Source organism: Cordyceps militaris, assembly GCF_000225605.1.
Source record: "Cordyceps militaris CM01 unplaced genomic scaffold CCM_S00006, whole genome shotgun sequence".
NCBI lineage: Eukaryota > Fungi > Ascomycota > Sordariomycetes > Hypocreales > Cordycipitaceae > Cordyceps > Cordyceps militaris.
The window spans coordinates 44,856-57,840 of record NW_006271974.1 but is presented as its reverse complement, the minus strand read 5'-3'; the positions used below and the strand labels follow the sequence as shown (position 1 = coordinate 57,840).

Genomic DNA, 12,985 nt, shown 5'->3' with positions numbered 1-12,985 from the left:
CCCTCCTTGGGGGGGTTCAGCGCCCTCCTTGGGGGGTTTAGCGCCCTCCTTGGGGGTTCAGCGCCCTCCTTGGGGGGCTCAGCACCCTCCTTGGGGGGTTCAGCGCCCTCCTTAGGGGGCTTCTTGCCGCCTTCACCCTCGCCACCGGCGGCGGGCTTGCAGGCTTCTAGCAGGCCACCAATGTCTAGGCCCTCGAGAATCTCCTTGAGTGGCCCCTTGAAGATGTCGCCGAGGTTCTCGGCCAGGACCTTGACGCTGGAGGCGCTGGCGGCCTTGTTCTGGACGGGCCGCAGGGTCATGGCGTGGAGGAGAAGGGCAAGGCCCTCGTTCGAGGCCGTCTCGGTCGACACCTGGCGGCCGGCAAGGGAGCGAGCGGGGGCGGCGGCCGTCATGCCAGCATAACAGGCTCCAATGATGATGGTCGACTTCATCGTGGCAGATTTTTGTTTTTTTGGCGTCGTGGATGAAGAAGAAGAAGGGGATCTTTTTCAAAGTGTTAGTTGAGAGGGAATGAATCTATGTCCTCTTTTTCAAAAAGCTTACAGAGGATATATATAAGTGTTCCGAGACTTGGTGGCCAAAGTGTCGTGCTCTTTGTTGTAGATGTCCTTGTTGGCTGGAGTGATCGGATTGTTTCTTGCATTTACTCGGGAGGGATGCTTGCTATTTAACCGTTCGTCCATGCTTGTGGCTTGTTGCTAAAGATAGTCCATAGGGCGGTTTATCGTCACGATCCGAAGCGTGCAGTTGATACCTGCGTTTCAGAGACTTGCTTCAGTGCCGCCGGCCCCTGCGCACATTACTAGTGACCGCTTCGTTCCGAATAGTTTAAATCAATTCCAAATTTTAGTATGTATCCACTTGAGCAGGCAGATCACTTTTAACGTGTTACATGAGAAGGCGTACGGGATTCCCGACGGCTGTCTGGCCAGCTGGCCCAGTGGAAAGACAGCTGTTACCCAACATGTATACCGGAGCTCGATTTCCCCGGATTGACTAGGTTTGCTATGTACTCAGGATACGAGGTGAGGATTTTGTCAGTAAATGCTATTGATATAGGGGTCAATATTCGGTCTCTGTAGTACTTTGCATGTACAATCACAGCATACAGAGCATCCCGTGTGGTATGAGTCTATTCTTCAAAAGTCTGATCTAGAAAATAAGCTTCTTGCAAAGTCAGTATACTCACAAAAATAGCCTAGACACATGATAGCGCTAGTGTTTCATTCAGGCATGCAAGCCTGAGCCAGATGTGCATAACATCGCGACTTGACTAACAGACTCACTCGGCCCATGGCGTCGTGGGTAAAAGCCTCAGTTCTAGGATGACGGTTGTTGCCATGGTCATTTTATCGCGCAGAGGTGACTTGGCCTGGTAAATTCGAGATGACTCCTATTTTGGGAGACGCCATCAGCACAATATCGCCTGCTTGCCATATGTTCATGTCTGATGTGGTGCGCGACATGAAGATGTGAAGCTCCAAAGTTTCAGTATGGGTTCGGCTTTGGTCTGTTCCGTCGGCCTAAGCGCCTCACCATCTGCCCAACCCAACATGCACACATCCACTATTATCAGAGAGACTATACATGACATTCCTCCCCCGCTTCATCATTACAATTCGATTGATCATGTGCCGGTTGGGGGGGGGGATGCAAGGTGGCGTGCGCGACTTGTCTTTGCGGATGGTAGAACCTGTTGCTTGGCTGGGCGGCTGGGCGGCGGGGTCGCGGCTTGACTCGCTTGGCATCTGGAGAAAGACGAGATGGGCTGGCGTTTTTTGCAAAGGAAAAAGGAAGTAAAGTCGAGGCCAGAGCGATCTCTTCCCGATTTCCGCGATGTGGCACCCTGGTCTAGAAGGAAGAAGAAGTGGCTTGTATGTAGGTTAGCCCTGCCGGGTTGTCAGTAGCCCCCCTTCAGGCCTCAGGGTGGAAACTTTGTTCGTTTCAAGGAACTTTTTGACGCCATTGCAGCCCAAAAAGATTCCAAAAGCCCAGGCAGAAACACGACAAGCCGCAAGGAAACCACCCAAGGCCGTGCGTGCAGCCTGCAGCCTGCCACAAGGAACCCATGCATGTCATGGTGTTTTTCTCTTGTACCAGTTTTCCTCTCCACGTTCTAGACCCCTTGCATGAAGCTGCCTGGAGCCGGGCTGCCGCCTGACAGCAGCGGTCCAAGTTGTTGTTGTTGTCGGGGAGGCCCTACCTAGTTACCCCATGCCCCCAAATCCGCGACACAGCCTCCCGCAACTTTCAAACAGTGACAAAACATTTTCAACGTGCCATCCCGCCATCCCGCATCGGGGCTTGATGCTGGCATGACTAGGTATGACTAGGAGCCAACACGATTTGGCGCCTCGGGCTTCTCAACCACTCAGTACGCCCTTGGCGATCGCAGGTATCACCAGAGGCGAGTACAAGTGACGAGTCAGCCGTCGGTGAATCTAGGCTTCTGGACTGATTTACACTTTTAGGAGATTTTTCGCTGGATCTTCACGACGCCTCTTTCAAACTTGAAATGCTGCCTCATGTCACACGACGGTTCCGTACTAGTTATTTTGGGGGTACCAGTTGGTCAGCAATAGCTGACCCCGGGTTGTTCATCGTTTGTGGGGGCCGCTTCTCTTTGTCACTGAGGACTCTCAAATAGTTTGAGTACCCCGACATTGACATTGGAGTCGGGACATATGTCACTCCTCGCACAATCTATTCAACTGTTTTCTGTGCACAAAATGGATACATACGCCTTGACCCGGAACCAGGACCAGACTGCTAACACTGCAGAGATTGAAGCGCCTGTTTGACCCATCGCCCATCACAACATTGCTCACCATTGTGATTGCAACATGATTTCGATCAGCCATAATTTGACCATACTTGGAGAGATCGTCGTCAACGGGCAATTGGGCTGAACTTTGCTATTTCTGGTGCTATTTCAGCCTGCCATCTAGTCTCGGCGCAACCCTAAAGATTCTTTGACTGCATTTCCATTTCTCCGAGATACTTGGACATGATCATCACGACGATTGGGCTGAACTTTGCTATTTCTGGCCCTATTTCAGCCTTCCAAGTAGTCTGGGCCCCATCACGGGGATTCTGTGGCTGCGTTTCCGCAATTTCCGCGGCCTTTTGTAGCTGGCGCCTCTGCCATCTGGTTTCATCTTCTGCCAATGCCCAACGTTCACGGTCCGACTTGGCAGGAAGCACTTCTAGAAGCTTGCCTGACGTGATTGCTAGTCCGCCCTTTGTTCTCAGTCGCATAAAGTGCTCCGTCGTTATGCGCAATCTACCTTTTATGCGAGCGAGCCTTCTTCACGCCACCCTCCACTCACAAGAGAATTGGTGTCGCATCATCGTGGTGATGGCGCCCGACATATCCAGTAGCTAGCCAACAGCCAGGCGGAGGTCACCGAATGACGAGAGACATGTATACACGAGAAAAACACGCCACAAGTAGTGAAATGTGCGCGATTTATACAAAATTCAGCTGCGCACTATTTTTATAGGATAAGTACCATCATTCCCAATCACCTCGACACAGCTGCTACTGTTTGTACTGAGTCGGTGGAGCAGGGCAGCCCTACCCTAAACCACGCAGCTATTTGCCTGTTCTTGACCATTGAATCGTGAGACTCAGCCTTGAAAAGTTTTGAATCGGTTCGCGACATGGCAAACGTTGAAACAGTTTTGATCTGGTAGCCCTTCTTTACATCAATCTGGCCCCCAAGTGGGCAAGATAACAGAAGATACATAGATGGGCAGTGCAAGATGGAATACGTACGCCTGAATTGGCAGTGTCCACACTTGCTGAGCTTGTCCCCATCTGGAACATAAAGCCGGACAGAGACACCACGGGCTAGAAAATGTGTACAATGATTGGGCCAAAGATAAACTAGAATGAATAAATGACTAGCAGGATTGATGTTGCAATAGTGCAAATTACAGAGACACTACTAAGCGCAACGCCGAGTCCGATTCGATTGCCATCAACGGCATCGCATTGGGCAGAGGCAGAACGCGATGAATATGCGACAACTGCCAACCTGTTATGAAGAGATCATTAATGCCGCCTACCTAGCCAGTAGCCGTGGTCTGTCCCATTTTCTGGGTATTCATTCGGTGCCTTGTAAAGCAGGACTTGGCTTTTTACTTCTGGGTAGAAAAGAGGCAAGAAAAGAAAAGAGGGAAGAAGCCATCCATAGAACGATGCGTGTATTGCTTGAACTACTATTCCACCATCAGTCACTGAAATTCACCAATATATAAGCGCTGGGTTACTAGGCCCAGTGGTGTTAGCGGCCCCGAGCTGTAGCGCGGTTGGGGGCGCGTCGAAAGAGGGAGGTAAAGAATTGAAAACGATAATAACGATACTAAATAGAGTAAAGATAAGAAAATTAAAGAACATAATAAAATTGTAAAGCTTCATCTACTCTAAGATGGCCTCTCTGCCTACCTTTTCGTCTACGGTTTTCTCCTGTTATGTGGCAGTCAAATCCATCTCTTCGGAAGCTCAGGAAAAGCGTTGCAGCCTGGTTCAACCTCAGGAGAACCGCCCGCCACTAGTAGGCAGCAAGCAAAAAATTAAAATCTCACTTTCGCGAAACACATTAGACTGCCCGTTTTCCGAGCCTCTAGGCCCCGTCCCATTGTAAACCATGGACAACCTCATGGGTTGGGTCATGGGCACAGCTCCATCGCCCTTTGCTGGTCTCTTTGGCGAGGGTCTGACACGACGCAGAAACACGCCTTCTGGCGCCTACGACCAAATCTTGGGCCCGGACACTCCCACCGCGGACCAACAGAACCGGCTGTGGGCCGTGGATCGTGTCTTGGAACCACAGACGCTGGTCCATTTCATCGAGTTCGCCATCAATGGCGAGCTCCTCTCGGGGAAAAAGACGGCGCTGCCCATCTTGGGTGACGAGTACGACTACATCCAGGTGCCCTTCTCGCAATGGGCACCGGCGCCGTACAGCAGCCAGGAGATATCCCTCATCGAGGCTGTCATGGGGAGTACTGGATCGTTCCAAGATCGTGGAGGTCTGGTGCCCGTCGCCAAGGAGCTGCTAGCCATGAAGGCGCGAGTGTGGGAGGGTATCATGCCTCTCTCTGAACGGAGGTGGATGGACCTGGACCTGGACAACCCTAGTCAATTTCACCAAGCGTGTCAGTTTATATCCGCCGTAACAGACGTCTTTCACTACCTGAATATACCAGAAATCAAAGCCAGCCTGAGAGAAACCTTCAACCGAATTTGGGCCCATCTCGACAAATTCGACAAGGCTGTGCACGCCCTCCAGGCCAACACCACCAATCCCGACTTTTCAATGGCAGCTCTCTGGCATGAATACATCGAAGACCACTTCAGCTCCATTTCTGCACGCTCGAATCGCTGGGTCATAGAGCATATTGATCGCCTCCGTACGCCGATATTGGAGGCACTCGCACAGGACACCGATATCGATGCACTGGATTCGGATGATGACTATGGCGAATCGCTCGCAGATTTAATTCATGACCTACATGAGGGTGCTGTCCAGGCCGACAGTAGCATCTTTATCCCCACGGACGGTTACCACGGTGCATCGCTAAGATCACAGGATGACGTGCCAGGCAACACCTCTCACCGGTACCGCGAAGAGCCCATTACCTTCTCCGCCAGCACAGAGAAGCGCAAAGCAGATTACTATTTCCGCGTCAGATATCTATCCCATCTCGAGTCCTTCAAGATGGAAAGTCTGCTCGACAGAAGCGTCGTCAGTCACGCCAAGGACCAAGTCCGCGCCGAAGTCCAAGCGCGAAAAGAGCTACGCGGCAACGACACCACGCTGGATGAGCCGCCACGCTGGGTAGCACAGGCACGCAGACACTTTAGCTACGGTAAAACTATACCATGGGCCTTTATTGGCTTCCGGACAAGCTACGGTCACAGTGACGAAGAGTGGGAGCGGTTCAAGAGCAGCTTTCACGCAGACATTTCGAATTGGGGAAGCGAATTAGGCGATATTGACGACATCAGGGCTCTCAGCGTAGTCGAGTGGCGCGACGTCGAGGGCACCGTGGATGGCAAAGTCGATGGCATCGCCGCCGCCGAAAAGTAAATCACCCATGGGCATTCCTCTGCCTTGTCATTGCGACACATGCCTGCCTACTTCAGTGCTGACGAACGACTTAGGCAATTCGAGACTTTGAGCCAAGATGAGGAGCTGATGGAACGATTCAACAACGAAGTCTATCTCGTCGCAGACAAGGAATCCATCGACTCGTATCTCCGTCCCAACGCGACCGCGGGTCATATTCTGGCCGTCGAGGCGGGTTTCGATGTCGACGAGGCTGACGCTGAGCGCCTGAGCGAGTCGCCGGGCTACGACGGATGGCTGCGCCTGAAAGGGAGCCTGCTCTGGGACGATCTCAGCGCACTCATGCTCATGCAGACGCAGTTCCTCATGGATCTGTGGCCGTTGGCCAAGGACGACCCCGAAAAGGTCTATCGTCACCCGCTTGGGCCCGTCAGAGGCTAGCCGGACCGAGGAGTATGGGTCATGTTGCACAAAGAGGAGGCTTTTCCGCCACGGTCCTTATTTGCGTTGGCATGTATTAGGTACTATACCGGATGTCGGACTTTAATCATTAGTGGTTGGTGAATCTGGTCATTGTACAAATTACGAATGTACATTCTAGTTACTCGGCGCTGTGCAGCTTGGCTAGCCACCAGCGACGTGCTCAGTGTTGGGGTAATTATTGATAGATAAAATAGCATCAGGATACAGATCATGATAATAATATTAAATGAATTCTAAGAAAGGAATTTTTAATACAATGAATTTTGGTATTCGAATACATTTTAATATCAGAATGAATTTAATGAGCATCAGATATATGACCAGCGCCTGTTATTGTCACCTACATGACTGGGATCTTCGACTACAACAGAAAATACAAACCCGTGCCATATCCCGCGCGCATTAGCTACAATAACTACCAATAACCTACATGGACCATAATTCAATTGAAGTATTACAATATTAAAAATTGCTTCTTGTAATCCCGTCGATGTTACCAAGTCCATCTTAAAGTGATTCCGCCGCCCGCCTTGACCGCCTGCCTGTTCGAGTCCACCATCATCTTCCCCACCAGGTCAACGGCAGCAGAAGGCAGCTTCATCACCACGTTTCCCACCAGCTCTTCTTCAACAAGCCACGCCCACGTCAACAACCTGGGGCGGACAGTCTGCGCAGGATTTCTTCTTGTCGCTTCACTCTCTTTTCGTCCACACACGCGGCTTTTTCTTCTTTAGTCTTCCCTTTCTTCACGCCTTCTTCTCAGCGAGCCGTCTCTGCGCCCAAGTTCCACGGCGCCAGCCGGCCCGATATCCAAGATGGTCTCTTTTTGGCCATGGGGTGTACGCAGCCTTGCCTTTTCTACTCTCGCATGTTGTCCCAAACAAAAAACTGACTCCCATGACAGAGCGATACTACCTCGGCCGCTTCCTTTGAAAAGACGCTCTCGGCACTGTCCTTGAAAATAACCACGACCCAGAAGACGCTGGACAAGACCCGCGCCAGCGCCCGCCGTGTAAAGGTCCTGCTGGTTCTCTACCTCGGCTTCGCGTACCTCGTGTACGCCATTGTCCAGCTGGTCGTCGTCAAGTATGGCAACATGGGCGCCCTGGAGTGGGCGGGCATGGCGGGCGGGCCTATCGTGTGAGTGCTCTTCTGTACACCACTTGTTGCGACAGCTAGAAGCTAACTCTGCTCCTTTCGCCAGAATCATACTCGCGCGCAAGATCAGCGGTGCCTACTTCACCTTTCGAACCAACTCACTAGGCAAGCGCCTAAAGACTCAGCAGGAGGAGCGCGCCAAGACGATCCAGAAACTCAAGGACGCCACACGGTACGACTCGACTATGGAACTTATCGAAAAGTACGGCGGCGAGAAGAATAAGGAAGCTTCCGGCACCGACAACAAGAATAGCACACAATCGCAACAACCTAGCTCGCCCACCGCCGCTCCGAACCGGACACGTCTCCCTCCGCCTCCGACCGCCAACATCCAGCCTCGCGCTCCTCCTCCTCCCCCCGGTCATTCCAGTGCGACCGGCCCGCTCTCCCCGTCACTCAACTCGCTCGAACCCGGCGCCGAATTCGCGCCCAACGCCTTTTCCCACCCTCCGCCTCAACCTGCCGCGCCTTACGCCGCCGGGGGTCCCTTCGAGACGCACTGGTACGATCGCATCTTTGACGTGCTTCTCGGCGAGGACGAGACGCTACCCAAGAACCGCATCGTGCTTCTCTGCCAGTCGTGCCGGCTCGTCAACGGCCAGGCGCCGCCCGGCACGCACAGCCTCGCGGAGCTGGGCGTCTGGCGCTGCATGGGCTGCCAGGCGACCAACGGCTCGGTCGACGAGGGCAAGCGCATCGTCGACGAGGTGTTGCGCGGAAGCGAGCATAAAGACGGTGCAGACGACGAGGTGCAGGCGCAGATTAAGAGCGAGGACGAAGCCGAGATGGTGGATGTAAGTGGTACCGGATCGGCCGCGACAGGCGTGGAGCGGCCCGATGGTGCGACGAAGCGACGAGGCCAGAGCACATGAGCACCCCTGTACTTCCTTTTCATCTTGTTTCGCTGTTCATATTGACATGAAATCTAAGGGCATAGCATAGTGATTTTTCCTCTATCAAGTTTCACCCGTCGGCTGAGGGCGGTAATACGCAGGGGGTATAATAGCCAGAATGGTCAAATGAGAGACCAAGGGGCCGGCTCTGGTTAGGCATTTTAATACAAAGTTTACTTCGTTCGTCACGGTGGAGAAATATATATCACGACCCTCTATTGTGCACTCGACAGGCATTCTGTACCTCTGTCCGCTTGGTCGTTGCCTCTCGGGATTGAGCCATCCCACCAAGGTGCCGCGTTGTATTAGAACATGTCTTCATTTCAGCGTCTCATCTATACCGTATTCCAGACTCCTACAAATACCAGCACTGCTAGAGGGGTTCGTATTGCCCCCGGTTGTGCCATTGCATCTATGTCGTAACATTCCGCGCACGCAAAAAAAGAATTGACGAGAAAAGTTCAAGAACGGCAACCAAAGAAAACAACGAATAAGACATCAAAGGCATAAAATGTCAATTATCATGCTGCTCGTTTCCTTGACTGCGTGGACCAGCCCTCAATCTCCTCCCCTTTGCTGCCGACCTTGAGTCCGTCGACTTTGATGCCCTTCATGCCGGGTGTATCCTCCAGCCAGCCGTGTGCCGCCATTCCGCCTGCATTGGCGCGCTTATCAGGTATAAGCTCAAGCATGGGAGTCAAGAAGGTCGAGATGCGCTTGGCCTCGTCTTCTTTGAAGTGGTACTTCTCGCGCAGCACATCTGTGAGAGCCCAGTGGCGCAGGCGGTGAATGTTGCGCAGCTCCCCTCGACGGTTGAAGATTTCCTGCGACCACTTGCCAGTGAGGCATGTGCGGGGAAAAGGCCCAAGAAGCTCGATAATTTGGGCCACATGGTCATCATCTTTGCCGTATTTGGTGCCGGACTGGGGGTCGAAGAGGTAGTCGCCGGTTATGAGTTCGAATATCTGACCAGTTAGCGTCGTTTCACGCGAGGTCGCAAGACATTCGGTCAAGAATGACTTGTTTCCGCGAGGCATGGCCGAGCCTTTCGGCAGGGGCACTCACCATAGCTGCCATGCTCCAGACATCGGTACTGGCTCCCCACTTAGCGCCGAGAATGACCTCAGGAGATCTGTACTGTCGTGTCTGAATGTCGTCCGTAAAGTGGTGGTTGACCCAGCAGGCGTTGCCGAGGTCTGCAATCTTGACGCTGATAATGTCAGAGGAATGTGCGTCCTCGGCCTTGCGCTTCTCGCCAGTGGCGGCGGTTGGGGACTTGTCGAGGGAAATGCTTGAGACCTCGCGGGTAAGCATATCACTAGCTGTGTTAGCGAATGTATACGGGTTGTGTGTGTGTGTGTGTGTGTGTGTGTGTGTGTGTGTGTGTGCGCGCGCGCGCGTGTCCGGCCTTGTGCTTTCTTTCGTCTTTTTCATCTTGCCGTAATCTGTTCACTTACGCAGTCTTGTCGGTTTGTGATTTGTCGTCCTTGGGGGAAGGATCTTTCCCTCTAGCGTCTACAAGGAATCAGTATCCATCTGAAATAAAAGAAGACGATGGAAGTACCATCTAACATCTCACCCAAGCTCGCCTGCGAGGTGACAGACGGGAAGAGATTCGAGTGGTTGAAAGACGAGTTGAGAGGTGAGGGTAGAGGCTGACTGCCGGTAATCAGAGTCCTCCTCCGGCGGCGACCATTTCTGTTGTTCTCCTTGTCCCCTGCTTCGTTTTTCACCACTTTTTTTACGATTTGCTCAACGTCGCCGATTTCAATCAAAACATTTTCGGGTTTGAGGTCGGTATGAATGATGCCGCATTGGCGGTGGAGATAGTCGAGACCGAGCAAGACCTGCTTGGTGATTTGCTTGACGAGGGGCATGGGAATGCCACGGTGGTTCCAGCGCTTGATTAATCCCAAGAGATTCTCTCCGAGGACCTCAAAAACCATGCACACGTGAGTACCATTTGGGCCTTTGTGCTCAAACGAGTCGAGAAGGCTGACAACATGTTTGCGGCCGGGGTGGTCGGGTTGGGCCTGGACGATGCGGTTGAGAAGTTTAATCTCGTCGATGGCGGTCTCGGTGTAGTGGGCGGCGGAACGAACGACTTTGAGGGCGACGTGCTTGCTCGAGTTGTTGTCGCGGGAGAGCCAGACGGTAGAAAAGTGACCCCACCCAAGCTTGCGGACGACGGTATACTTGCCATCCTTGAAAGTCTCGCCGACTTGGACAGGATGGTATCCGCCCTTGCAGTAATCTTCGGAATCTTCCTCATCGGCGGTATTCTCTGCGGGCTCATCGGCGGAGGAGGACGAGGGCGAACCGGTAACGGCGGAAGCGAGCTGTTGAGTTCTGCGGCAGGCGGGGCGTGGGAGTTAGCAAATTTGTTTTGGCAGAACGATGATGTTGTTGACGATGGCAAGCGCAGACAGGAGGGGGCAAGGACATCGCAAAGAAGACAGTCGATAGAACGCGCAATGAAAACGAGAAAATTTGATCAGTCCGAGTCAATGTGTGCGACGAGGCGACAAACACGGCGAGAAAAAAAAAATTACCGACGCGATGCGGCGGTGGCAGAACACGACTGGACAGGGCGTGGTGGGAGGGCTAACGATGGGTTGGGAGCAGTGGTGATGGCGGCGGAGGGGCGGTCAGCAGCAGGAGGGTGCAACCTTGACTTGATAAATGTGCTCATCTTGTCAACATTGCGCAGCTCTGAGCGGGCAAGGAAGAGAGGACGGCGCGAGGGGATGGAGGCGACAGGAAAAATTGAGGCAAGACACCAAGATGAGGATCAAGGCAGAGTCGAGTCTTGTCGAGTCGGGTTGCGCTGCAGGAGGGGGCGCCTCGGTGTGGTGCGCTGGTCCAGTGCTGGTGCGGATGCGGATGCGGGCTCCTGTTCGCGGGGCTGATGAGCGCAGGGACCTGGTGCGTGATATGGTGTGCAGGTGGTGATGAGGCTTTTTGCTAGGCCGCGGCGAGACGAGGCGAGACGATGGTTTTGCTGTTGGTGATTGTCTGACGGAGTCGACACAGCTCGTCCAGTAGAGGCAGAGTCTGTGTGGTCGTGACTAGCTGGACCAGGATCTGAAGGGCAGTGACGGAGAGAATGAGATCTCGGACTGCCAAAGAGGGCTCGTTGCCGGTTGCAAGCCAGCGCTAGCGTAACCAAGCCCATCCCAGTCAGTCAGTGCCTGCAACAGCCCGCTAATACCAGGCACCCAAAACGCTCCAGCGGCATGGCAGTGCAGTGGAGGGGGTCGTCTTAGCGCGCAGCAAGCCTCCAAGTCAGCTTTACCAGCACCAAGTGAAGCTGCAATGCGCAGCTGACCTGCTCATCAGTGACGTGAGCATAGCCCGAGGACTCTTCGTGATCCAACGTCCATTGGTTCCCTGGCCTGTTGTCACTGCCTCATTGGTCCACTGCGCTCTGGTGTAGGCGCCGAGGCCAAGCTCCCTGATGACATTCGTCCGGACGCGTTTTGACACAACCCTCGAAGGAAGCGCACCAGTCGCCAGCAAGCCTCCATCTGCCTGAATCTCGTTTCGCCGTTGTATCAATCGATTTGTCGCCGCTTGTTTTGCCTTCGGGGAACTCGCCTCCATGTTTTCGTAGCAGACCCATCCGCTCGATCGCAAGCATCATCCCACCAAGCACAACCACAATTTTTCGGTGATCAGGCGCATACTGTCGTAGATAGACCGTCTGTATATGCCCCATAGAAAATTATTCCGGCCATTCTGCCGACTTATCATGTGGTTCGGCCTTGCGCGCCATCAACGCATCGCATGATTGGCTCATTGCGTTGCTCAGTCGGCGCCCGTCGTCCAAGACAGCCATGTCTCAACTGCCGGGGGCTGCAACCGAAGTAGCTGGTTTGTATTACCAACAAAAAAATTGGCGGTGGTCCCGGAGCATTTCTAGCACATGCAAATCGAACCCAATGCGCGTGTTGATAGTTTGGCGCACGGCGCGGCCACTTGGCGCGTCCCAGAGAGTGGAAAATGAAGCAAAAAGAGAAAAAAAAGAAATACCACCTACCCAGTCTTGTCCACCGGCTCGGGACTGTGTGTCAGAATCGGCGGCAGTTCGTCCTTTCTGCGCTTTCTGGAACCAACGCTGTCGCCGTTGGACACAGCGCCGGACGCCAGTGGCGGCTTGGCCTCTGCTGGAGCTTCACTGCCATTCATCTTTTCGTCGTGCGGCCGTCACGCTGTGGATTATTTCTGTTGTGTATGAGTTATATTCGTCTCTCGCCGGTAAATCGTCAATCGCAAATGTCCAGGAGGCGGTCTGTCGTGGCGTATGGCGACTGGAAAAGGCCCATTCGAGTATTTGCGGTCAAATGCGGACAAGACTCTGTCGCCGGTCGGTCG

At 53.4% G+C, this 12,985-nt stretch overlaps 4 protein-coding genes across 4 annotated transcripts in view; 2 read left to right on the top strand and 2 right to left on the bottom strand.

Annotated features, from left to right (window-relative positions):
- The window catches only part of CCM_07315 (uncharacterized protein), a gene marked incomplete at both ends in the record, with an annotated part of 1,740 nt that extends 392 nt beyond the window's left edge, over positions 1-1,348 (bottom strand). The window contains 5 exons of the mRNA XM_006672456.1: positions 249-483; positions 544-698; positions 907-952; positions 1,190-1,198; positions 1,287-1,348. Coding sequence (XP_006672519.1) covers positions 249-483; positions 544-698; positions 907-952; positions 1,190-1,198; positions 1,287-1,348 — 507 coding nt within the window. The remainder of the gene's footprint in view (positions 1-248; positions 484-543; positions 699-906; positions 953-1,189; positions 1,199-1,286) is intronic.
- A 3,304-nt stretch (positions 1,349-4,652) lies between these two features.
- CCM_07314 (uncharacterized protein) lies at positions 4,653-6,518 on the top strand (the record flags this gene model as incomplete). The annotated part of the gene is made up of 2 exons (XM_006672455.1): positions 4,653-6,094; positions 6,173-6,518. 2 exons carry the CDS (start codon positions 4,653-4,655, stop codon positions 6,516-6,518), a joined length of 1,788 nt encoding a protein of 595 aa, XP_006672518.1.
- An 857-nt stretch (positions 6,519-7,375) lies between these two features.
- On the top strand, positions 7,376-8,590 carry CCM_07313 (protein lunapark, putative; the record flags this gene model as incomplete). Its single annotated transcript, XM_006672454.1, has 3 exons — positions 7,376-7,399; positions 7,465-7,700; positions 7,765-8,590. 3 exons carry the CDS (start codon positions 7,376-7,378, stop codon positions 8,588-8,590), a joined length of 1,086 nt encoding a protein of 361 aa, XP_006672517.1.
- Positions 8,591-9,132: 542 nt separating this feature from the next.
- On the bottom strand, positions 9,133-11,303 carry CCM_07312 (serine protein kinase Sky1, putative; the record flags this gene model as incomplete). Its single annotated transcript, XM_006672453.1, has 5 exons — positions 9,133-9,576; positions 9,677-9,902; positions 10,069-10,126; positions 10,191-10,960; positions 11,221-11,303. The coding sequence occupies 5 exons, from the start codon at positions 11,301-11,303 to the stop codon at positions 9,133-9,135; spliced, it is 1,581 nt and encodes a 526-aa protein (XP_006672516.1).
- Positions 11,304-12,985: the final 1,682 nt, after the last annotated feature.